Here is a 25,332-nt window from a genome sequence, read left to right on the forward strand (position 1 = left end):
CGACTGTTCTACTTATATTTTTAATGAGAATTCTCTTAGACAAACAAACAGAGACACTTTACTTCACACACAGTGCACTTTTTGCATACAGACAAACAACGCGCTTCTCGCATTCATAAAGAAAGCACTTCTGTGTTTAGACAAACAACGTGCTTCTCGCGTACATAAAGAACGCACTTCTGCGTTTAACGCACTTCTCGCGTACATAAAGAACGCACTTCTGCGTTTAACGCGCTTCTCGCGTACATAAAGAACAAACAACAGACAAAGACACTTTACTTCTCAACAATCACACTTCTTGCATTCAGACAGACAACAGACAAGACGGGTACTCTCTCCTGCATACAGACAGACAAAACACTTAATGCATGCACAATTTTCTCAAGACCTGAAACCTACCCTCCTTTTACTTCCTTATCTTTTATCACTTTTAGGTTCTTTTTGGTGGAGTCTTTTGTTTAACCCCCTGAGGTCGGCTGTCGCGCCGGTGCGATAGGCTCGTTTTTTTCCTTATCAGTGCAACAGAGACGAAAAATACTCTGTTGATTTTGATCTTACATACTTGTGTTTTACATCACTCGATCCTGTTAAGTGTGTATTATTTTTGTGTATACTCACAATAAAAACAAAGTGTTGTACTTTTTGCCAAATAAAGAAAAATAAACATGATGTTCTGCTTTCTCTCTGTCAGTGTAGTCCATTCTGAAACGCGTCCGAAAATGAACTGTAACTCAGCGAATTCTCAGTCAAACAGGCATACAGACACACAGGCATGAAGCTTGAATTCTCTTCTTTCAAATGAAGTAATTTTTATATAAAAAATATATTCTCAGTTTATGTAATATGTATGAAAAGAGAGAGATGTCAGTCGTTCTCATGTCAGCTCATTAAGTTTTAATGTGACTCCGCCCACGGAGAGCGCACGCTATTCAAACGCAAATAATCTGAGGTGATCCAGGCAAACCCGTGAACGCCCACATCAGCTGGATAACACACACAGCGAGTTCACTTTCAGACTCATGTACTTTACGACGCTGTGAGGAATAATACTACCTTGATAATAATCCTGGAAAATTTACCTCAGAAGTGCTGGAAGTTTCATTTCGAGGAGCAAAGGGATCCGGCTGAAGAATAGGTCAGTTCTATATCTGCTTTGTTCTAATCGCAAGTGTCTGTACACGCTGAATGAATGAACGCACAGATGCGTGCTGTTATGTAGCTACAGCTGGCAAAAAGACTGTTTAAATATGGATCGCGTTTCTATGTATGAATGAATGAACGCACAGATGTGCGCTGTTATGTAGCTACAGCTGGCAAAAAGACTGTTTGAAAATTAATCGTGTTTCTATGTATGAATGAATGAACGCACAGATGCGCACTGTTATGTAGCTACAGCTGGCAAAAATACTGTTTAAAAATGAATCGCGTTTCTGTGTGTGAATGAATTAACAGCTTTTACCAAACTCTATTGCTATACTGAGATGAGTAAAAATCGGATAGATTATAAAGTTTTTACTGCAAAATACTGCCACATCAAATAATCTTATAATGTTGCCAATTTCTGCTCATATGAGTTGAATTACGTATGATAAAATGTATACTTTAGTTTTTACAAAGAAAGATTACACTGGAAATATTGTTACAATTTTAATTGTTGTTGTAATTGTATAACCTTTTTAATAAAATAACAAAAAAAAAAACAAAAACAAAAAAAAAAAAAAATATATATATATATATATATATATATATATATATATATATATATACATATATTTTTTTTACATATGTGATGCGATCTGGGAAAACCCGTCGGATGTTGCGCTGGGCCGTTTTCAGTAAATTCCAAAATAGTTTGAATGTCATTTTTTTTGTCAATTTTTTTTTTTCCATTAAATTATTATTCTATAACATCTTTTCTCTTATCTCTGACTCTTATCTATGCGACCATTTTCTCTAACGCCCGGCAGAGGTGAAAAAACAAACAATCGCCGTATATCCCATACACCTGTCCGTCTCTTAACACTACAAAGATAGTTTACCTTTAAAATAAACCACATACATGTACAGTGAATGTCTATAGTGCGCATTTCGCGGCAATCCTGTTTAAACTATAACGTCACGCAGTTTTATAACAGTCGCGAGATGGACAAGAAGCGTCCCGACGGTGACAGTTAATTAAACCTGTTTTTCTCAAAATTCCGTTTCAGAAAATCATAGCGATCGGCCGACTTCAGATAAACATAACTTTTGCTACCAACAAGCTATGATAAAAATAAAAACAGATTTGGAAAGGGCTTGATACCAGCTTCCATATGCTATCAAAACCTGTAATAGGTAAAATTTCACCATGTGGTGGGTTTTCCCAGATCGCATCACATATATATATATATATATATATATATATATATATATATATATATATACAAGGATAGATGTAAACAAAATCTTAAAAGGTCAATATAAGCCTTCTCTTTAAATAATTGTATTATGCTTTATTAGTGACACATTTGGGTAGAGAATATATTCCAAATCTGAAAATACAGTATGAGAACAATTAACTGCACAATTACTAGAAATGTTTACCTTGGATAAAACAACAACAACTGTGAACCAATTATATATATATATATATATATATATATATATATATTGTCCTTGCATTCTTTCTTGTGGCTCAGTCACACACTTGAATGAAAGGCTCATTATGTATGCAGCCTCATTATGCGGGGGCCCATTGTCTCCTCAGGTGTGAATCACGCCCACCCGCATATTGCCTTTCCAAACAAAAAGTGTCGTACAAAATTTAAATCAATGTATTGTTTTATGTGAATGATTAGGAAGGATGATTTTCACATCATTTTGAAGAAAAAACCCTAGGCGACAAAATGCATTATTCAGAAGTCTTATTGACACATATTTAGTATGTTTTGTGGTCTTATTTCAGACATTTTCATTTTTTGTTTTTTCAATAACCATACATAAACATTATTTTCTCAAAAATACAAACATGTACATACATGTTGCTCACATATTATGGTAGCCCTGCTTGTGCTAAAATAGAGTGTAATTACACCTTTGCCATTAATATGTTTATAAGCAACTGAAAAAAGCACAAATGTAAGAGCATGTCAGAACATCTCAAGGACCCCAAAAACACCTTAGACCCCAGAGGGTTAAGGTAGTCACCAACCGGGCACCAGCTCACCAGGGGCAGCGCAAAACAAATATAAGCAAAAATTTGCTTACCTTATATTTATGGCGCCTTTGTTTTGTGAGGCCTCTGCCAGCACGCCCACCGTGGCCACTCCTCGACCCCTTGTCCCTCCTGGCTGGAGCTCGCCAATTATGTTGTGGCAAATTCATAGTTCTTCTTGGCTCAGGTCTCAAAGAGTTTTCAGAGTCGAGGTTTCAGGTCAGAAGAATTAACTTTATTGTACAAACAATAAAGTGAGAAGCCAGGTGGCCATCTGGACATCTAAGTTACCATTCCCAGTCCTCATGTCTTATACTTTTTTCTTATCTCTAGGTGCCCAATGGGCACCCTCATATTTATCTCTTCTTCTTTGTCACTCCTTGTGGCCTTGCCACCATTAGAAACATTTCTCCCTAGACCTTCTTCTATTGGTGGAACATCTCAAAAATATGTTTTTCTGCCAGCGCATCCCAGCACCTGCATTTACAGACTTTTTGGGTACTTTTCCATTCTCTTATCCTTGTGACCTATTTTCTGCTTGGCATTACAGTATTCAGACTTTCACATGAGACAAGGGAAATTCTTCAACAATAGTAGCAGCCCCCAATACACGACATTAACATTAAAATTACTTCACGTGGCTTAATGTTCTAAGACAGTCATGTTAAAAGATCAAATTCTGCACACACCTTATTAATAAAGCATATGTAGCCTACAGAATAGCAGATCAGCCCAGATTACAAACGCAATGCGTTTAATTACACGTTAAGCATCTTCGGGAGGGCGTGGTACTGTCATGTGTAGTTGTAGATAACGTGTCAGTTCATGTTTGGACTTTCAGTTTGTTTTGATTGGTTCCTGTTCTCTTACGAGAGGTCTCTCGTACTGCGTAAGATATCTTACGCTAGGGGAAAATCCTTTTCCGCGAGATATTGAAACCAAAAATTATCCTTAATTTTTCAATAATGAAAAACGCGTTGCGGCAGCATACAGACATAGGCGAGGCAGCTCGCGCGCCTATTGGCTGTTCTGCGGCAACTGCAGCAGCCTATCGAGCGAGGGTGAGGGTGCTTCGCGCCTACTGCGTCACATCCCGCCGAAACGGGCGTGGTCTAGGCCTATAAATACCGCTCGCATGCAGCTATTATCTGATTTTTTCATCCTTCAAGCGAAGCACATGCATCGCTGGAGCTGGAGAGAAGCCGCACCGTTGAGAGAGAGCACCTTCAGCGGGACGAGTCACTGAAGTCGCTGGCCGCGCCGCCTTCCTTGCCTTCCTGCTGCGCTTTCTGGCGTCTATATCCTTTTTATCTCTGTATTGTGTGTGTGTGTGAGCAGCGTCTTTTTCAAGATGCCTTCCTGCGGCTCGTGCAGCCGCTTCCGTCGACATCGCTGACGAGGAAGCCCTGCTGGGAGAAGAGGATTCCTGCTCTATCCTGGCGTCAGGCAGTGAGGATTGGGCAAGCTCTGAGGATCTAGCGCCCCCTGCCCGCACTTCGTCAGGCAAGAGAGCGTCCATTGAGACGGAGCTCATGCGAGTACTCTCACAGGCCGCGGTGAGCCTCGGCCTCGAGTGGTCTTCGCCCGAGCAGCCCGCTCACAACCGGCTGGATGGCTTTTTCCTGCCTGGGGAGCCCGCTTCGCCTGCGTCCAAACCAGCGCCCTTTCTTCCTGAGCTACATGAAGAAGTCGCTAAGTCCTGGAACGCCCCCTATTCAGCTAGAGTGCGTCCATCTGTTTCTATGGCATTCTCTGCAGTTGACAATGCCAAGAACAGGGGATACCATTCGCTGCCGCCTGTCGAAGAGGCAATAGCGGCCCACTTATGCCCGCCCTCCGCTGGACGGCGCGCTAAGCTGGCCCTACCCTCGAAAGCTTGCCGCATGACGTCAAGCCTGCTCCGCCGCGCTTTCTCCGCCGCCGGGCAAGCTGCGTCAGCGCTGCACACCATGGCCACACTGCAGATCTTCCAGGCCGATCTCCTCCGAAGGCTGGATGAGAAGGGACCCGAAGCGATCTGCGTGCCGGACTTGAGGAGCGCCATGGACCTCGCTCTCCGTGCCACTAAGTCCGCAGCACAGGCCATTGGGCGGACTATGGCCTCTCTCACCGTGACTGAGAGGCACCTGTGGCTGACGCTCTCGGAGATGGCCGAGTCCGAGCGCACCGCGTTCCTCGACGCCCCGCTTTCTCCCGCTGGCCTCTTCGGATCCTCCGTGAAGGACTTTGCGGAGAGATTCGCCGAGGTACAGAAAGCGTCACAGGCTATGAAGCACTTCCTCCTGAAGCGCTCCAGCTCTGCAGCAGGCCGTGCGAAACCGTCTGCACAGAGCTCACAGACCCAGCCACCGCCCACTGCCGCCACTTCGCAGCGCCGCCAGGCCCGAGGCGCGAGACCGCGCTCCCGCTCATCCGGCCGCCGCCCCACCATGCGCGGCCCGCGGCCAAGGATTGTGGTAAAGCCCGAGGCCCCGAAGTCGTCCTAGCACGCCTAGGAAAACGACGGTGTTCGAGTCCCGCTGCAGCCGGACTTCCACCAAAGCTATTCGCTCGTCCAGTTCCAGCAAATGTGACTGGTCCAGTGTTTTCTGCAGCCAACAAGCCGGTTCTGTCGCCCGCTTGCCTGCACACAAAAGCTGTTTTCACGGCTACCCGGATAAATCCCCAAGAGAGTGTATTTTCTGGTGTCCCGGCCACGGCCGATGGTGTTTTATGTGTAGAAAGAATGCCCACTGCCCAGTGCCCATCACTACACACAAGCACAGCCTGTCACACAGGGCTCGCGCACATAAAATCGACTCAGATCGAATGCGCATCAAACGTGGTAAATGTGCCCACTACCCAGTGCCCACATACACTACGTTATACATGTCTCACGGTTTCTGTAAAAACGAAACCAACGGGCATTCGCTTCACTCAAGCGAAAAATGCTTTCGGTGTGATAAATGTGCCCGCTATCCCGCGCCCACATCCACACACAGACATGACAGTTCCTACGGGACTCGCCCAGCCCTCCCTCTCTCGGTTGACCACCGCAGAGGAGTCGAGCTTGGGCAATCTGCCCGCTGTTATCAGCGCGCCCCCTGCCTCAAATGTCACGAGCGCGACGCTTGTGTTACAGCACACCGAAGCCCCTCCATCGCTGAGCGAACGGAGCGCGCTTCGTATTCACCCCCTAGATATTCATGCAGATGCATGGGCAAAGCTGCCCGGGGTTTCGAAGTGGGTGCTAGACATTATAAAAAGAGGCTATTCGCTGCAGTTTCGCCGACGCCCTCGCTGCTACACGGCGCGCGTCGAGACCACGGTAAAAACAGAAGTAGCGCATTTACTTCGAGCCGAAGTGGCGAAACTATTGAGCAAAGGGGCCATAGAGCCTCTCTCTCAAGTTCAGAGCGAAGGAGGGCTATACAGCAGATACTTCCTGGTACCGAAAAAAGACGGGGGTTTCAGACCCATACTAGATCTAAGGCAACTGAACAGAGTGCTTCTGAAGCGACAGTTCAGGATGCTCACGACCAGAAAAATCCTCGCGCAGGTTCGCCGAGGAGACTGGTTTGTGTCAATAGATCTGAAGGACGCGTATTTTCAAATACAGATAGCGTCACGTCACAGGCGATTTTTGAGATTCGCCTTCGAGGGCCAGGCATATCAGTACACAGTCCTGCCGTTCGGTTTGTCCCTGGCACCCCGTACATTTACGAAGTGCATGGACGCGGCGCTCGCATATGATGCTATTGCGCTAGCATACGCTTCCAAGGGCATGCAGTGCCCGTTGGGTGTCAGAGCGCACTCCACGAGAGGCATGGCCTCTTCGTGGGCCTGGTCGAGTGGGATTGCCTTGCAAGATATTTGTACGGCGGCGGGCTGGGCCTCCCCGTCTACATTTATAAAGTTTTACAACCTGGAGGTTCCTCGCTCGATAGGCTGCTGCAGTTGCCGCAGAACAGCCAATAGGCGCGCGAGCTGCCTCGCCTATGTCTGTATGCTGCAGCAACGCGTTTTGCATTATTGAAAAATTAAGGATAATTTTTGGCTTCAATATCTCGCGGAAAAGGATTTTCCCCTAGCGTAAGATATCTTACGCAGTACTCGTTCCCTCTACTAGAGAGAACCGAGGTTACGTTAGTAACCGAGTACGTTTTCCTTTTCTTTTTCCGCCACTCCTTTGTTTCTATGGTTACTATCATTGAGTCTTCAGTCTGTTCCTGAGGAAACCACAGTGACACAACATTGTTTTTAGTTATTTGGATTTTTGATTAAAAAGATGTACAAAATAATTTTTGTGATAATTTGTGATTTTATCATGTAACAAACATCTTTCGTTCAAAGAGTATTTTTTAGTTTCAACTGACCATAGAAATTTGATTTGTTCAAACTCACTTGAGAAAAAGTAAACTGGTTACTTGTAATAAGTTGAAGTAATTTTTCTTAACTTTGATCCGATAATTTTTTTTTCCATTGACTATATAAAAGCTCATATAACGAATTAAAACTATACAACATCAAAATATAGAAAAATTGTAAAAGAAGAGTTTAATGTAATGAACAATAAAGAATCATGAAAACCCCCTCTTTCAGCTCAAGTCTACCTCACAATCATTCAGAAAAATCCTCTTAAATGTGTGTGTGCGGCTGTGAGAAGAAGAGAGGGAGTGTGTGTGGCAGAGCAAGACAGAGGAGAGAGAGAGAGAGAGGGACGTGCAACTGTCATCTGACAGCGGCCCATGCTGGCTCTCACTACATATCAGGGGGAAACTGGAGGATTTTACAGCGGACAGTGAAATTCCTACCAAATCATTGAACACAATCAGTATTTTACCTTTAACAGTATAAATGTTTATATACATTCACTATAAATGCATATATAATATAGTCATATAATATAGTCAATATAGCATATAGTCATTCAGGTCTCAGCCTACTGGCCCTGACTGAGACCTGGATCAGACCAGAGGACACTGCCACACCGGCTGCCCTCTCTACTAACTTCACTTTCTGACACACCCCTCGCCTGACTGGTAGGTGTGGAGGTACTGGTCTGTTCATCTCAAACGATTGGAAATTTGATCATTTACCACCTCTGTGTGACAACAGCTCATTTGAATCACATTCAATTACCATCACTAGCCCTATTAAAATCCATTTTGTAGCTGTATATCGTCCCTAGGGATGGGTATCGTTAAGGTTTTAACGGTATCACTACTCTTACCGATTCTCCTTATCAATCCGGTACTTTAACGCTATTCTTATCGGTTCTTTTTGTTATATTAAAAAAAAAAGGAAAAAAATTATAATTTAAAATATAATTAATATTGCTTTATAATTTGAAATGTAAAATAAATATCTTCAGCAAAAGAAAAAGCAATGCTTTAACAAAACAAATAAAACATGTATGTTATGCAGAAGGGTGCAGGCTTTTGTGTTTTATATTCAGAAGACATAGGACACCAAAAACAAAGTCCAAACACATGGTCAAACAAAACAAGTAGTCTGACATTACTGTTCCAGAGTAATATGGGCTAAAAAGACATATAATAAAGTCAGATGTAAAATAACACTGCATAGTTTATCATAGATAGATTAAAGCTTATAAAAGCCCAAACTATTCATTCAAGAGCTGCGACTGACTGACCTGCAATCGTCAGCAGGTTTATTAGACTGCTGCCTCTTTAAGACCAAATGCAAATCTAATCATTATTACGCATCATATTTTCTCCCAGCTATTTACGCCCATTTAAGACATAAACTGTATTTAAGTGAATCAACTGTTTAAGTGAATCTCCAAGACGGCCATTTTGACATATTTTTGTGTATATTTGATCGTTTAGATGCGCACACGAAGCCCAAAATATACGTTGCTTGTCTCGTTGTGGTGTGTTTCGGAGCGCGCGCCGCATTTGGAACAGCGTCTATTGCGTCAAATTTGGTACTTTTAATATCAAACGCGTCCCGCAGTTTAGCAACAATATAGACAACATTTTACAACAATCACCGATCGTGCAGATTCTGAAGTTACGTTTGGGTTTTAGGGAGAAATGACAGTGCACCGCTGTGAAGGGAAGGAAGTTGCGCTTGACAGAATGCGGCTTTAGTTTTTAATGGTTATACCTCAAATATCTTCCTTTTTATAATCATTGGAAGCCAAAATCTAAATCTAAAATAAAATTAGTTTAATATCAAAGATCTAAAGTGTAACCGTTTGAATGTTCTGTCCTCATCGTCACTCATTAAGCAGGGCTGTTGTGTTGAAACTCAGGGGTGCAGAAAGGAAGAGGCGCAAATCGAAAGATTTTACTGACCTTGGTCTTTATCAATCCCTCCTCTCTTCCTTCTCTGCTAATATCTCTACTGCTAAAATGACTTACTATCACAACAAAATTACCAATTCTTCAGACTCTTGCATGCTTTTCAAAACCATCTCCTTTCTTCTCAACCCTCCTACTCTTCCTCCTTCAGCAACCCTAACAGCTGACGATTTTGCCACAGTCTTCATAAAAAAAATAACCACCATCAGCGGCCAATTTACCAATCCACAATCTGACACAAACATTTTACCAGCTAACGCACACATTCTACCCTCCTTTTCTCTACTTTCAGAGGCAGAAGTCTCCAAACTCCTCCTTTCCAATCGCATTACCACCTTTCCGCTTGATCCTATTCCCACTAACCTACTTCAAGCCATTTCATCCTCAGTTGTACCCGCACTCACAAACATCATAAACACCCCTCTTCATACTGCTACCTTTCTCACAGCATTTAAGCAGGCTTGTAGCCCCACTGCTTAACTGCCCTGCTCTCAGTAATTGAAGTTCTGAGACTGACAAGAGCAGCTTCCAAATCCTCAGTTCTCATCCTGCTGGATCTGTCTGCTGCCTTTGACACAGTTAACCACCAGATCCTCCTGTCAATCCTAAAGATGAAGGGCATCTTGGGAACCGCACTCCAATGGTTCATGTTTTACCTCTCAGGTAGGTCCTTTAGGGTATCGTGGAGGGGTGTGGTGTCTAAGAGCTACTGGAGTGCCTCAGGGCTCAGTGCTTGGACCATTTCTCTTCTCCATCTACATGACATCACTAGGATCTGTGATTCAGGAACATGGCTTTTCCTATCACTGCTATGCTGATGACATACAACTCTACCTCTCATTACAGCCTGATGATCCGACGGTAGCTGATCATATCTCAGCCTGCCTGACAGACATTTCTGGCTGGATGAAGGACCACCACCTTCAACTAAACCTTGCGAAGACAGAGCTACTTGTGGTCCCGGCCAACCCAACACTTCATCACAACTTCACCATTCAGCTAGGCTCATCATCCATAACTCCATCAAGGTCAGCCAGGAACCTTGGAGTGGTAATTGATGATCAATTGAACTTCACAGACCACATTGCTAGAACTGCCCGGTCAAGTCAAGTCATCTTCATTTATATAGCGCTTTTAACAATGTAGATTGTTTCAAAGCAGCTTTACAGAGATAAACATATAATTTAAGGTAACAGAGATTGTTTTGGCTTGCGGTTCTTTAATAAAGTTATTTTCCAGCTAAAGTTAGTTTTGATTGATTCGCTTCTGTCGCAACGATCATTTGTTATTAAATTAGGGGCCGCTAAGACGACACCATTCTCTCTGCACAGACTTTAAACGCGAACCTGTGATAAACGCTGATGGCGTTCACATGAGCATTAAAAATTGGTTCTATAGTTATGTGCGTTTGAATATAAGTGCGCAGGTTTGTAATTCCCTACAAACAAAGCCTAAACAAAGTACTGCTCTTTCTTTATAAATTTTGATACAGAATTTTATTTTATTTTGTCACTTCGGGGTAGGTATGCGAAACAAATTTTCCTGTCAACGCTTTATCTGTAGAGTGGTAAAGGGATCCTCCATAGGGAGAGACTAGTTGGCACTTCAGCACTGCGTTGTCATCGGTCTAGGCAGGCTGCGGGAAAACCTCGGGATAAACAAAAACACAAAAATTTGCGTAGATGCCATTCTTCTTATGATGTACCGAGTACATCAGGATTTATGAGAAGTGTTCCCGGTTCCGGCTGACCTAATCTATGCAGCCTAACATTGAATTATAGAAGTCTATAATGTATTATGTGTATGCTAGGTCAAAGAGATGTGTCTTTAATCTAGCTTTGAACTGACAGAGTGTGTCTGCTTCCCGGACAATGTTAGGAAGACTGTTCCAAAGTTTTGGTGCTAAATAGGAGAGGGATCTACCGCCAGCAGTGGATTTTGATATTCTAGGTATTATTAACTGGCCGGAATTTTGAGATCTCAATAGACGTGAAGGACTATAATGCGTTAAGAGCTTGCTCAAGTACTGCGGAGCTAAACCATTTAGTGCTTTGTAAGTAATCAGCAATATTTTAAAATGTATGCAATATTTAATAGGCAGCCAATGCAGTGTTGACAGAACTGGGCTAATATGGTCATACTTCCTGGTTCTAGTAAGAACTCGAACTGCTGCGTTTTGGACCAGCTGTAATTTGTTTATTAAGCGTGCAGGTCAACCACCCAGTAGAGCATTACAATAATCTAGCCTTGAGGTCATGAACGCATGAACTAATTGTTCCGCATTTGTCAATGAGAGCATATGGCGTAATTTAGATATATTTTTAAGATGGAAAAATGTGGTTTTACAGATACTAGACACGTGACTTTCAAATGAAAGATTGGTATCAAAGAGCACATCCAGGTTCCTAACCGACAACGAAGACTTGACAGAGCAGCCATCAAGTGTTAGATAGTATTCTAGGTTATTACGTGTGGGAGTTTTTTGTCTAATAATTTGAATCTCTGTTTTTTCAGAATTTAGAAGTAGGAAATTACTAGTCATCCAATTTTTTATATCAGCTATGCATTCCGTTAATTTTGTGAATTGGCAAGTTTCGTTAGGTTTTGAAGAAATATAGAGCTGAGTATCATCAGCATAACAGTGAAAGATAATTCCATGTTTCCTAATGATATCTCCTAATGGTAGCATGTACAGAGTGAACAGCAGCGGTCCTAGTACTGAGCCTTGTGGTACGCCATACTGAACTTGTGATCAATAAGACATCTCTTCATTTACTACTACAAACTGATAACGGTCAGATAAGTATGATTTAAACCATGCTAGTGCAATTCCACTAATGCCAACATAGTTTTCTAGTCTATTTAAAAGAATGTTGTGGTCAATGGTGTCAAATGCAGCACTAAGATCAAGTAACACTAATAGAGAGATATAATCACGGTCATGTAGATTTGCCTTGTACAACATTAGGAGGATCAGGCCCTTCCTATCAGAGCATGCTACACAACTCCTTGTCCAAGCGCTAGTTCTATCCAGGCTGGACTATTGTAATGCTCTCCTGGCTGGTCCTCCAGCTTGCACGGTCAAACCTCTGCAACTGATCCAGAATGCTGCTGCCAGAGTGGTCTTTAATGAGCCAAAGAGAGCATATGACACTCCGCTCCTCACAAAATTGCACTGGCTGCCAGTTGCCGCTCACATCAAATTCAAGTCACTGACGTTTGCCTACAGAACAACCATTGGCTTTGCTCCCCTTTACTTAAACTTATTACCTCAGACTTATGTGCCATCCAGAAACTTGCGCTCTGCAAGCGAACGTCTTGTGGTGCCATCTCAAAGAGGCAAAAAATCTCTTTCTCATTACTGTTCCCTTCTGGTGGAATGATCTGCCTTACTCAACCAGAGCTGCTGAGTCCATAGCAAACGTCTGAAGACGCTTCTTTTTCGACAGAACTTGATCCAGTAATACTAACACTTTCTCTTCTATTCAATTCTATTCTATACAAAAAAAAAAAAAAAAAAAAAAAAGTCATGTACTTACTGCGTTAGAATAAACTGAGAAGGGTCAAAGCATAGCATTGCATATTGTCGCTTTGGATAAAAGTGTCTACTAAATGAATAAATGTAAATGTATATTATAATAATTTTCTCATACAAATGTCATAAAAAACAATTCCGTAGATCACAAATCATTCAGGATACTGAATACCTTCAGGATACTGACAGTAAAGATGGATATTGACAGAGAAGAAAAACACTCTCCTCAGAAAAACGCTTGTTACACACACACACACACACACACACACACACACACACACACACACACACACACAGTTTGATTGTGTCGGTAGTTTTTGGCCAACCAAAAGCCCGCAGCGAGTCTTGCCCTGACAGCATCACAGAGGTAGCCTGCAACACACTCAGTTCTTGCACTATGGACACACACTTGCGACCCATGAACGCCTCTCTAAACTACTGCCTGATTTTACAGTTTGAAGCATCTGTCACAGAAAAACACCATGTGCTGTCATAAATAAGAGAAATGTCTTCTCATATGATAAGAACACGCAGTCTCATTAATAATACAGACACTGAGGTGTCCTCGATGTACTTTAGTGTTTCTCCACGTCATAATCTGTGATATTGACATGATGTAGACTTTAAACCAGGAGAAAAATCTCTACAGTATCCAGTTTCCCCCTAAAATTAAAATGGATGGACTGTGTTAATCCTGACTGTGCTGAGATTGAGTGTGTTCAAAGTAAAGGGAGTTAAATGTATATCACAATGTCAAAGTGTGTTTTTCAGTGTGACTATCAGCACTGCAGAATCACCTTAATGAGGAGCAGCTCATGTGTTCAGTCATTTACAGATCAAACACATGAACTCACAGCGGCAGGAGAAAAAGAGCAAATGCTGTAAAAATATTAATTCTCTTATATCATATGAACAAACGTAAAAATAATTTAATGACTTTGATAATGTTGTTTTAATAGCTTTGCTTCTAATTAATGAAATAATAGTTATTTCCCTGCATTTTATTCCATTTTGATTATACTTTATGAATTCACAGTGTCAGTTTCATGTGAGAGTCACGTATGATCTTACCACAGTTTCTCCAGTTTACAGTGATGATTCTCCAGTACAGCAGAGAACAGCTTTAATCCTGAGTCTCCTAATTTATTCTCAGACAGACTCAGTTCTCTCAGGTGTGAGGGGTTTGATCTCAGAGCTGAAGCCAGAGCAGCACAACCTTCATCTGTGACACCACACTTACACAACCTGTAGGGAACAATGACACACATTTAGCGTATATCCAGAGATAAACATGACACTTGAAAAATAAAAAAACAAAATGCTGCCAATATGAAAAATATACAAATATTCATTAGAAAAAAGTTATTAAATTACATCAGTTAGGATTAGGGGACTCGATATACAGTTTGTACAGTATAAAAATAATTATTTTTATGGAAAATCCCCATAATACATGGAAACCCAACGTGTGTCTGATTGAGTGTGTAAGTGTGTGTGTGTGATTTATTTATTTGTAAACATTTTAAGGAACTTGTGTGTGTTAGGACTGGGAGAAAAAAATCGACTCAAACCAATGCAATTTTTTGGTTCATGATTTCAAAATAGTTTTTGTTCCCTTTCAGTCGAGAATGTCAGATGTAGTCGACATCGACTGAATGGGGATCACGCTTAGGGAGCCTATCTTCTTCGTACTACTTTTTAATCAAGCCAATTCAACACTGGCGTGCGTGATTACACGCTCCGCCCCGCAGCGCGGGTATAAACACGAAAGTGAACGCACGCACCAGTTGCCTTCGCTTCGGAGCCAATCGGATGTCTCTGAAGTTACTACTATTTACACAGCAAGTGAGTGTGTCGGTGTTCTGGCAGGAAGACCTCCCAGTGTTGGCGTTTTTACAGCCTGAGTGCAGCGGTGATCGCTAGCTTCTTGAGCTCTCAACTGCTGTTTTAACAGCAACACATTTCTATTTGTTTGTCTGTTTGACGATTGGTTAGAGGGCGAGAAGTAAGTGCTTCACTGTTTCATTTCACTGATTCAGTGTTGTCGCGGACATTTCCTATGTGCTATAGCACTGGTGATGGTCCCATTTTCTAGAAGAGCAACATGAGTGCGTTTGCATCTTTTTCAAAAAAAAGAAGAAAAGATGTCATTCCGCCTGTGCATTTCTGGATGCATTCATTCCCTGTCTCTCTGTAATGGTCACAATTGTTACATCACGTGTTTGGGCCTACAGCACGCTGAAGCAGCTTTTGTGGACAGTTCATGTTCTCATTGCTGGAATATGACTGTCGCAGTGTTGAGGTCGAGACTCACCTTCGTCCGCGAAGCTCGAGTCACCATTACCACGCCCCACCTTCGGGTGCCGTGTGGTGTGGGTGACAGGAGGATAGTGTTGGATGTCTCGCCCAGTAACCATACTCCTCCCTTCCACAGCCAGCGGAGTTCCCTGTGGAACTGTGGAAACCAGCCATTTCACCCGGGGCTCCCCAGAGGACAGGATGCCGATTGCAGCATCGGAGGGTGAGCTGGCCTCTGGAGATGGACTCGACTGCATTGTCTCTCTCTGGGAGAGTAACGTTGCTTGAGCCGGATCCAGAACTGCCAGCTATGCTGATTTGGGCCGCTGAGGCTGTCGGGTTTGAGTGGAACCCCCCACCGTGTCCAGGGACGCGGGAAGTGGGGGTGCTGGGGGTGCTGCAGCACCCCCTGTTTTAACAGAATTGTAAATGCAACGCATATGTTAGTTCATTAAAATTTATTAATTTTTAGCATTTAGTCATTTATTTGTAATAAACACTTTAAGTGGGCTATTTAAAAATTGTTATATATGTTAAATTATGTTTTTAAAACATAAGCGCTGAGTGTATTGTGTGTGTCGAAAGAATTTGTCCGCAGCTGCAAAAAAAAAAAAAAAAAAAAAAAAAAAAACACAGTCAAAAACCCCACTGTTAGTGTTTTGTAAGGAACAGGCAAACATGTAAAATATAGCAGGATACATTTTAATTGTTTACTAATAAAACATTTTTATGTCAGTGTCGGCTATAAGATGAAGTTGTCGAATCGCGATCTTCGCAGCGCCAGAGAGAAATGCACATTTCATACGAATTAGGCCTACATAAGCAGCGCAGTCTGTTTTCATTCGTTTTGAATTGTTCTGCTTTAAAGTAGATATTTCAAGCTATCTATATGTCTCAGGTCTGTGAGGCATAGGCTACCTTATAGCCCTACACTGAGTTTCGGTTCATTTATGAGACGAGCTCCAGGTTCGCCAGCGCCTCCGTGTCCTGATTATCTATTTTCTAATAGCCTTCTTATTTATTAAACCCAGACAATTTTCTGATGAAACATCGATTAAAATTAAGATACAATTAATAGCCTACAAAACGAAATAAAATTTAAAGACAGGCTTTGTGCTTTCAGTTTGAGGTCTCTGTGAAAGTTTTAAAACATTCGTTTGGTGCCGCTTTAGAGCGCTCACGTCCGTAACGGAGAACTGTCTGTAACATTTTTTTTTTTTTTGTGTGTGTGTGTGAAATAAATTTCGAAAAAAATGCGACTTCGTCCAGTGCGACTTAAGCTATAGGCCTATATGTTTTTTCTTCCTCGTGACGCATTTTTTGACTGATATGCGACTCTGGAGCGACTTATAAAATAGGCTACGGTAAGTTATTTATTATTTTTGTGCAAATGTCCCATAAAGTCCCATCCTTTAAGGATTAATTTATGTCCCGTTCGTTGACCGGTCCATTGCGTTATGAATAAAAGCAGAATCAATAAAGTCAAAAATGTGATGTGCAGTCAGATTTGAGTGAGCGCTATTTGAACAAGTGTTCTCACTGATACGCTTGTTGTGATTCGCGGAGATTTGACGAGTTTTATAGTCTTGATATTGTTTCTTATTCAAAAGTGGTGACGCCCCTACCCCCCCCCCCCCCAAAAAAAAATCAGCACCCCCAACCTAAAAACTCTTCCCGCGCCCCTGACCGTGTCCCACTCAGTCTCGGTTGGATGACTGGTATCTCGGGGCGGGCTGTGCTGGTTCTCAGCCCGACGACCCAGTGCCCTTCTTTCCCAAAGTGAATGGAGGGCTTACTAGGTCGTGGATGGCAACTTTTACTGCAGAAAACTGCCTAAGTGGTTCTTCTCCCCTCGCAGGCCTGTGAGCTCGCATCATGTTTGGTGGTCAGAGTAACCTCTATCCTAAATCTTGTGGGCAAGCAACCTCCTCTTTTTATGCCATGGCATTGTTGCATGTCTATCAGGCCAAGACACTCATGGACATGCAGGAGGGTAGTCTAGACTGTGCGCTCATGAGTGAGCTCTGCACTGCTGCTGACCTCGCCCTCATGGGCACGAGCGTTGCAGCGTGCGTGGTCGGTCTAGCGGTGTCCACCCTTGTGGTCCAGGAGTGCCATTGTTGGCTCAGCCTGGTTGGAATGGTGGATGCGGACAAGGTTTGGTTCCTAGACTCCCCAATTTCCCAGGTTGGGTTGTTTGGCGACGCGGTGGAGAGCTGCGCCCAACAGCTCTCCGCCGCCCAGGTGCAGATGGAGGTCACCCGACACATCCTGCCCCGGCGGCCTGCTGCTGCCTTCACCCGTTCGCTGGGGGCAACCCATTGCAGGCGCTGCCAAGCCAGGTGGTAAGCGACAGTGGAAACGTTAAACCTGGATGGGCCACCCAGGGATGGAGAAGTTGCTCTTGGAATGGCCACCGATCCACTCCCTCCAGCCGGTGGAGGGCCGGTTGGAGTTTTTTGTTTTGTGTGGGTCTGTTCTACTGCTGGCTCCTGTAAAAATGGGGTCAGCGGTACCCACAATCTCAGAAAAAGAGCAAACTTCTCTATTCCTGGGTCCCAAGAGGGCTAGTCTGGCTGTGTGTAACCCTACATAGCCTTACACCCCTCAGCCCCCTCTTGGTCGCCAGCTGGCAGCTTGGTGCGGTTCAAGGACCCGGTCATTCGCCTTCTCATGCCACACTGACATCCCTTTCCTCCACCTTCCTGCCCCACCTTGGGTACGTCTGTGGTCTTCTGGGCCTGGGCCTGGTTCGTAGAAGCAGAAAGAGCTTCCCAAAAGGTCCGGACCAGACTGTGACCATCATACTCGGCTATGCGATTCATTATTGCTTGGCACTGCTCAAGTTCAGTGATAATCATCACACTAGGTGTTGAGCAGAGATTCTTCTGAAAGTTCAGTGATATTCATCACACCTAATGTTGAGCAGTGCTCCTGTCTTGTGCACGCATGTCGCAGTCCTACTGGCGAAGGACGCGATATAGCCGCACCCTCCAGCCGATATGAAGGCCAGTTTTATAAATTTGTTCTTCATGTACCTAGTATGTGGTGGGTCATGACCATCTTGGCCCTGTCTCACTTGAAACGGGTCCTTTCTACGAACGCCTCCGTCCAAGTTGCTACAAAGAGTGGCATTTTTCAGAATGCCCCGCCCCCAAGCTTGGTCTGCAGCGTTTGACCTGAGAGACATGTACTGTACTGTATCTCTAGCCTTCCGCACCACAGGCCATCCTGCATGTTGCGTTTGAGGGATTGAAGTATCAGTACAGAGTCCTACCCTTTGAGTGCTCCATAGCCAGTTGGGTTCTCAGGTCAACTGGGAGAGAGTAATCTCGCCCACGGGCTGAGTATTTCTTTTCCAGTATGGAGATGGACTCGGTCTAACAAGCCTCTTCAAGAAGAGAGTGTGTCCAATTGGTGCTTTACAGAAGTGAGAAAGGGTCCCATTGAAAGAATTTTCAGAGGCTCCTGGGGCATATGGCAGATGCAGCATCATGGCTTCCTCCATATGAAGACCGCTTCAGCACTGGCTTAAGGTCGAGTCCCGAGGTGACCGTGGCAGAGCGGGGATCATCCCAGCCTGCCGCCATACCCTCATGCCCATGTTCAGACCTTTTCATTTCTCCGGGCCAACCGCTCCTAGAATGAGGTCCACTAACACCGACTGAGGGACCATGTACAAAGGGCATGCTTAACGGAGGCCTGGGCGACCTCCGACTGCATTGGTATTCCCTTGAGTTGCTGCAGTTCACCTCACTTTGAGCCACCTCTGCTCAGTGAGCTGGTACTGGTCTGAAAAGACAGCATTGCGACCGTTGCGCTAGCTTCCCTTGCATATCACAATTCGCCCGTCACCTCCTCCTTGGAGTCAGAAGCTTCTGAGGATCGCTTCATTCAATCGTGCCGCCACGAGCCTCACAACAGCCTTTGACCAGGGAAAGTGGAGACTCCATCCCCAGGCGGTACAGCTGGGCAGGGACCACTTTGGGGCTGCACAGTCACATCTGGCTCTCAGCTGGCCCCAGGGCCCCGCAGAAATGCGTTCCCCAGTGAGCCTTCTAAAGAAGCGGCTATGCGATTCACTGTCGCTTGGCACCTGCTCAAGTTCAATGATTTTCATCAGACTCAGGTGTTGAGCAGAGATGCTCCTGAAGCTCAGTGAATTTCATCACACTCAGGTGTTGAGTAGAGGTGCTCTTGAAGCTCAGTGATTTTCTCCACACCTAGTGTTGAGCAGTGCTCCTGTCTTGTGCGCGCATGTCGCTTGCATGTACTGTGCTAGGCCAGGAGTGGAGCAGGTCTTGATAGCTGCCCCTTATTGGCCCAACCAAACCTATTCCCCTCAACAACCCTTCCTGACTTTCCCCTGAATACATTCTCAGGGACGGGGCATGATGGCACCTGCGTTCAGACCCCTGGAGAAGTCCAGGTTGGTCCTAAAAGTTGATAAGGAGGTTAAGGTTGTTACTGCAGGAATATGTGGCAGTCACCATCACTTCTGCAAGAGCACCCCCTAAGAGGGAGTGTTGCTTTCGCCGAATAGAAGTGGAACCTATTCGTTGAGTGTGTCTTCTTTCCGTGAGGAGATCCTGAAAGCGTTCGGTCATTTCAGTGCTCTCTTTCCTGCAAGATGGGTTGGAATGAGGGCTGTGTCCTCCACCCTCAAAATTTTGTTGCCTCTATTTTTATTTGACACACATCATGATGCAGTAGCTGGGAAGCACGTCCTGATCGCCAGGTTCCTGACTGAGCAAGGTAACTAAAAGCCTTGCGCCCCGCTTAATCCTCTTGGGCCTTATCTCTGGTGCTACTTCACTGCAGAGACAGCCCGAGCCACTGCAGGCAGTGAGTTAAAAATTCTGTTTTAAAATAAATAGTTCTCCTGCTCGCATGGTCTCTACTAGAGGGTAGGGACTTGCTCGCTTTCGGTCAACGAGTTGTGCCTGGAATTCGGGCTGGCTAACTCTCACTAGCTGAGACCCTGGCCTGGATATGTGCCCAAGTTTACTACCTCTCCCTAAAAGGTGGGACCAGGTGGTGAACCTGCAAGCGCTACCCTGGAGGAGGCAGACCCAGCCCTGGCTTCTCTGTCCGTCCGCTTCATTGTGGTTATATGTGCACAGAATGCAAGCCTAAGGACCTCAGACCAGCTCTTGTCTGTTAAGGAATTCAGCAGAAAGGGAAGGCTGTTTCCAAGCAACGTTGGCCCACTGATAAAGGTGGCTGCTTTCATCTTGTTGTTAAATGTTACATGTCCACTTACGTGGTGTGCTCCTCTGAAGTGAGTGGTGCTCCTGCCTAGGCATTGACACAGTGTGCTTCAATTTGCCCACTCCATATGTGTATTCTCCACATGTATCTTCTTGTGAGCAGGATGTGGCTTCCGCAGCGTCCCTTCCATCCATGTACAGGGAACGCTTTCCCAGTGGTCCTGTAGGAACAGCAGTGACTTCCCTGGCCTAAAGCCCTGTCCCTTCTCCGCCTTAATTCGCGGGGGGATCAGTAGGCTTCTTTCTAGGCACTGGAAGGTGGCAGTACTAGTGGCACTTTCAATAGATCCCCATTCAACGTCGACTATGTCATGTTCTGGACAGAAAGGGAATGTCCTGGTTGTGTATGGAACCCACCATACCCTGAAAGAGGGAACGGAGGATGTAGTCCCCTCGCCACTACTGCTGGACCACTTCTGACTCCGGGGGGCGCTCGGCTCCTCACCAAAAAAGCAACTGGTGCGTGTGTCCACTTCTGTGTTTATACCCGCGCTGCGGACCGTGTAATCACGCACGCCAATGTTGAATTGGCTTGATTAAATAGTAGTACGAAGAAGACAGGCTCCCTAAGCGTGATGCCCATTCAGTTGACGTCGACTACGTCCTCCGTTCCATCCTTCAGGGAATGGTGGGTTGCATACGCAACCAGGACGTTTTATTCCAGAATCAATATTGATTCAAATGAAATTGCTTTAGTTTTGTCCTTGCTTATAGACGAGGTTGACAGAAGTTAGTCTCTTTTGGTCCAACAGAGGATGAAATGTGTCAAAGTAACAAGTAACAAAACTAGAGGTATTTCGCATTTCATGGAAAGAGAGTTCGATTGCATATAGAGAGGCCTTAAAAGCTGCTAGATCTGCTTATTTTTCAACCCTATTAGAAGAAAATAAACAAAACCCTAGGTATTTATTTGAAACAGTGGCTAAACTAACGAAAAAGAAAGCTTCAAGCCCAGAAATTTCCAAGCAACACAGCAGTAATGACTTTATGAACTTCTTCACTTATAAGATTGATAATATCAGGGACAAAATTATAACTATGCAACCGTCAACTACAGTATTGCATCAGGGAGTGCATTGTAGTCTCCCTAAGGAAAAATTTGATTAATTTATTGCTATAGGAGAGGAAGAATTCGCTAAACTCATTAAATCATCTAAACCGACAACATGCATGTTAGACCTTATACCGACTAAGCTACTGAAAGAGATGCTTCCAGAGGTCATAGATCCTCTTCTTACTATCATCAATTCATCTTTGTCTCTAGGATACGTACCAAAAACCTTTAAGCTGGCTATGATTAAACCACTTGTTAAAAAAAACGCAACTTGATCCTACAAATCTGCCAATTACAGGCCGATCTCGAATCTACCTTTTCTGCCAAAGATACTAGAAAAGGCAGTATCTTTACAACTATGTTCCTTTTTAGAAAGAAATGATATCTGTGAGGATTTTCAGTCAGGATTTAGACTGTACCATAGTACCGAGACAGCTCTCATTAGAGTAACAAATGATTTGCTCTTATCATCCGATCGTGGTTGTATCTCTCTATTGGTGTTACTCGATCTTAGTGCTGCATTTGACACTATTGACCACAACATTCTTTTAAATAGACTTGAAAATTATGTTGGCATTAGTGGAATTGCATTAGCTTGGTTTAAATCATACTTATCAGACCGTTATCAGTTTGTAGCAGTTAATGAAGAGAATCACAAGTTCAGTATGGTGTACCACAAGGCTCAGTACTAGGACCGTTGCTTTTCAGTCTGTACATGCTACCCTTAGGAGATATCATTAGAAAACATGGAATTAGTTTTCACTGTTATACCGATGATACTCGGCTCTATATTTCTTCACAACCTAACGAAAACTACCAATTCACAAAATGAACGGAATGCATAGCTGATATAAAAAATTGGATGACTAGTAATTTCCTACTACTAAATTCTGAAAAAACAGAGATTGTAATTATTGGATAAAAAACTTCCTCAAGTAATAACCTAGAATACTGTCTAACACTTGATGGATGCTTTGTTAAGTCTTCATCGTCGGTTAGGAACCTGGGTGTGCTCTTTGATACCAATCTTTCATTTGAAAGTCACGTCTAGTATCTGTAAAACCGCATTTTTCCATCTTAAAAATATATATAAATTACGCCATATGCTCTCATTGACAAATGCGGAACAATTAGTTCATGCGTTCATGATCTCAAGGCTAGATTATTTTAATGCTCTACTGGGTGGTTGCCCTGCACGCTTAATAAACAAATTATAGCTGGTCCAAAACGCAGCAGCTCGGGTTCTTACCAGAACTAGGAAGTATGACCATATTAGCCCTGTTCTGTCAACACTGCATTGGCTCCCTATTAAACATCGTATACATTTTAAAATATTGCTGATTACTTACAAAGCACTAAATGGTTTAGCTCCGCAGTACTTGAGCGAGCTCTTAACGCATTATAGTCCTTCACGTCTATTGCGATCTCAAAATTCCGGCCAGTTGATAATACCTAGAATATCAAAATCGACTGCTGGCGATAGATCCCTCTCCTATTTAGCACCAAAACTTTGGAACAGTCTTCCTACCATTGTCCGGGAAGCAGACACACTCTGTCAGTTCAAAGCTAGACTAAAAACTAGTGCTGTCAGTTAAACGCGTTATTAACAGCGTTAACGCAAACTCATTTTAACAGCATCAATTTTTTTATCGCGAGATTAACAGTCTTTTTGGCCTAGCAAACTTTGTAGTTTTTTTCACATGCTGTTGCAACCAAGGTTATTTTCGTAAACGAAAACTGAAACTAAGACTAAAACTATTGGTCAAAAAACATTTTCGTAAACTGAAATAAAATTTGAAATCCATAATAAATGAAAAACTAAAACTAAACGAAACTAACAACAGTTACTGAAAAACTAACTGAAATAAAATAATAATTAGCAAAAATAAATAATCGTTTTCGTATTTAATAAGCTCTTTACTTTGGTGGAAAGTCTGACCTGTGGCTGTTTAGGGAAATGCGTGTATATTGCGCTTCACACGCGTGAAGTTGCTGAGGCGATTAACCGCTGTCCTGTGACGCGCTCACTGAAGGACCAGCGAACACAACGCTAGTCCTGAGCGGCTGTTCATAAAGGATGCGTCTTCTTCCGTTTTGTATTTTCCTTTATCTCTTGTACCAAGGTTACTTCTAAAAATGTGTTTCAGTTATGGAAACAGTGGAAGCGGTCCCAGTTAGAGGCAATAGGCATAGGTTCATTGTTAGACATCGCTTCGTGGTTCTCACAGATGACAACGTGGGGGAGGGAGAGGGAGAGGGAGAGGGAGAGAGAGGTGGGGAGAGGGGGAGGGGGAGGGGGAGGGGGAGAGGGAGAGGGAGAGGGAGGTGGGGAGGGGGGGTGGGCTGTTCAGGGGTTTTTTCCGCATGGGATTGATATGTTTTAGCACAGGCGAGTGTTTCATGACAGTAGATTCTCTTATTTCATTATACACATCGGCAGTTTACTTTAACCTTATCACACACAGTTTGTTTTTGGCATACCTCAATAGGGACAATGGATAGATACAATGTCATGTCATTTAATGTGAGAGGGCTCAACTCTCCGTTCAAAAGGTCCAAGGTCTTAGATTTTCTTCATCGTAAAAATGTTGATATAGCACTATTGCAAGAAACTCACCTTAAACCTAATGATACTTTAAGACTACAAAACAGGAGATATAAAATGGTAGCTGCCTCATCAGATGGAAGTAACACCAAGGGGGTAGCTGTGCTAATGAGACGTAATCTGACTATAAACATAATTAAAGTAAGCTCAGATGCTTCAGGAAGGCTAGCATTCTGTTGTACCTCCATTGAAGGAAGGAAAATAGCCTTTATTAGTATTTATGCCCCAGCCATCTTTGACTGTGCATTTTTTCAGAACATTACAAAAGAGTTGTTAACTTTAGATGAGTACCACCTGGTTATTGGGGCAGACATGAATACAGTTTTTGACAACACCCTAGACAGGTCTGCTGCTGTCGCTACTCACACTCAGATAACCTCTTCTAAGGCTTTAGGAAATTTAGCAAAGGACCTTAATTTGGTGGATCTTTGGAGACTACATAATCCTTCATCAAGAGATTACACATTCTACTCTTCAAGCCATAAGTCTTTTTCTAGGATAGACTACCTACTTATTTCTAGTGAATTGGTTTCTACATCTTCCTCAATAAATCTTCTGTCTAGGCACATCTCAGATCATAACCCTATTGAAGCAACATTTAGTTTTGGAGATATCAGAAACAATAAGTCTTCTAGGTGGAGGTTTAATTCCTCATTACTACAGAATGAAAGCTTCCTTAATCAACTAAAACTTGAACTTAGCGAATTCATAGACATTAATAAGGGCAGTGTAGAGAACCCAATGTTCTTATGGGCCTCCATAAAGGGATTCCTTAGGAACAATGCAATCAGATTTTCATCTCACAACAAGCATAATAGACTACGTCAGATTTCAGATTTAGAAAAAAAATGCGAACGATTAGAAAGTCAACTTAAAAAGAATTATAGTAAAGACATGGAATCTCAATTGAAGACACATCAAGCTGAACTAAACAATCTGTTACGACATAGAGTAGAGTATTTAATGCATGTTACTAAGCACAAATATTATTCGCAAGGTAGCCGTCCAAGTCATCTTCTTGCCCTAACTCTGAAACGTCAGGAGAAGAGCCGATCAATTGCGTACATCA

General features: G+C 43.3%; 1 protein-coding gene across 1 annotated transcript in view; it reads right to left on the reverse strand.

Annotated features, from left to right (window-relative positions):
- LOC307172569 (NLR family CARD domain-containing protein 3-like) overlaps positions 1 to 25,332 on the reverse strand; it is a 108,189-nt gene that overhangs the window by 35,289 nt on the left and 47,568 nt on the right. Inside the window, exon 10 of the mRNA XM_079895068.1 lies at positions 14,108 to 14,281. Within this exon, the coding sequence (XP_079751194.1) occupies positions 14,108 to 14,281 (174 nt within the window). The remainder of the gene's footprint in view (positions 1 to 14,107; positions 14,282 to 25,332) is intronic.

Source organism: Squalius cephalus, assembly GCF_949319135.1.
Source record: "Squalius cephalus genome assembly, chromosome: 15".
NCBI lineage: Eukaryota > Metazoa > Chordata > Actinopteri > Cypriniformes > Leuciscidae > Squalius > Squalius cephalus.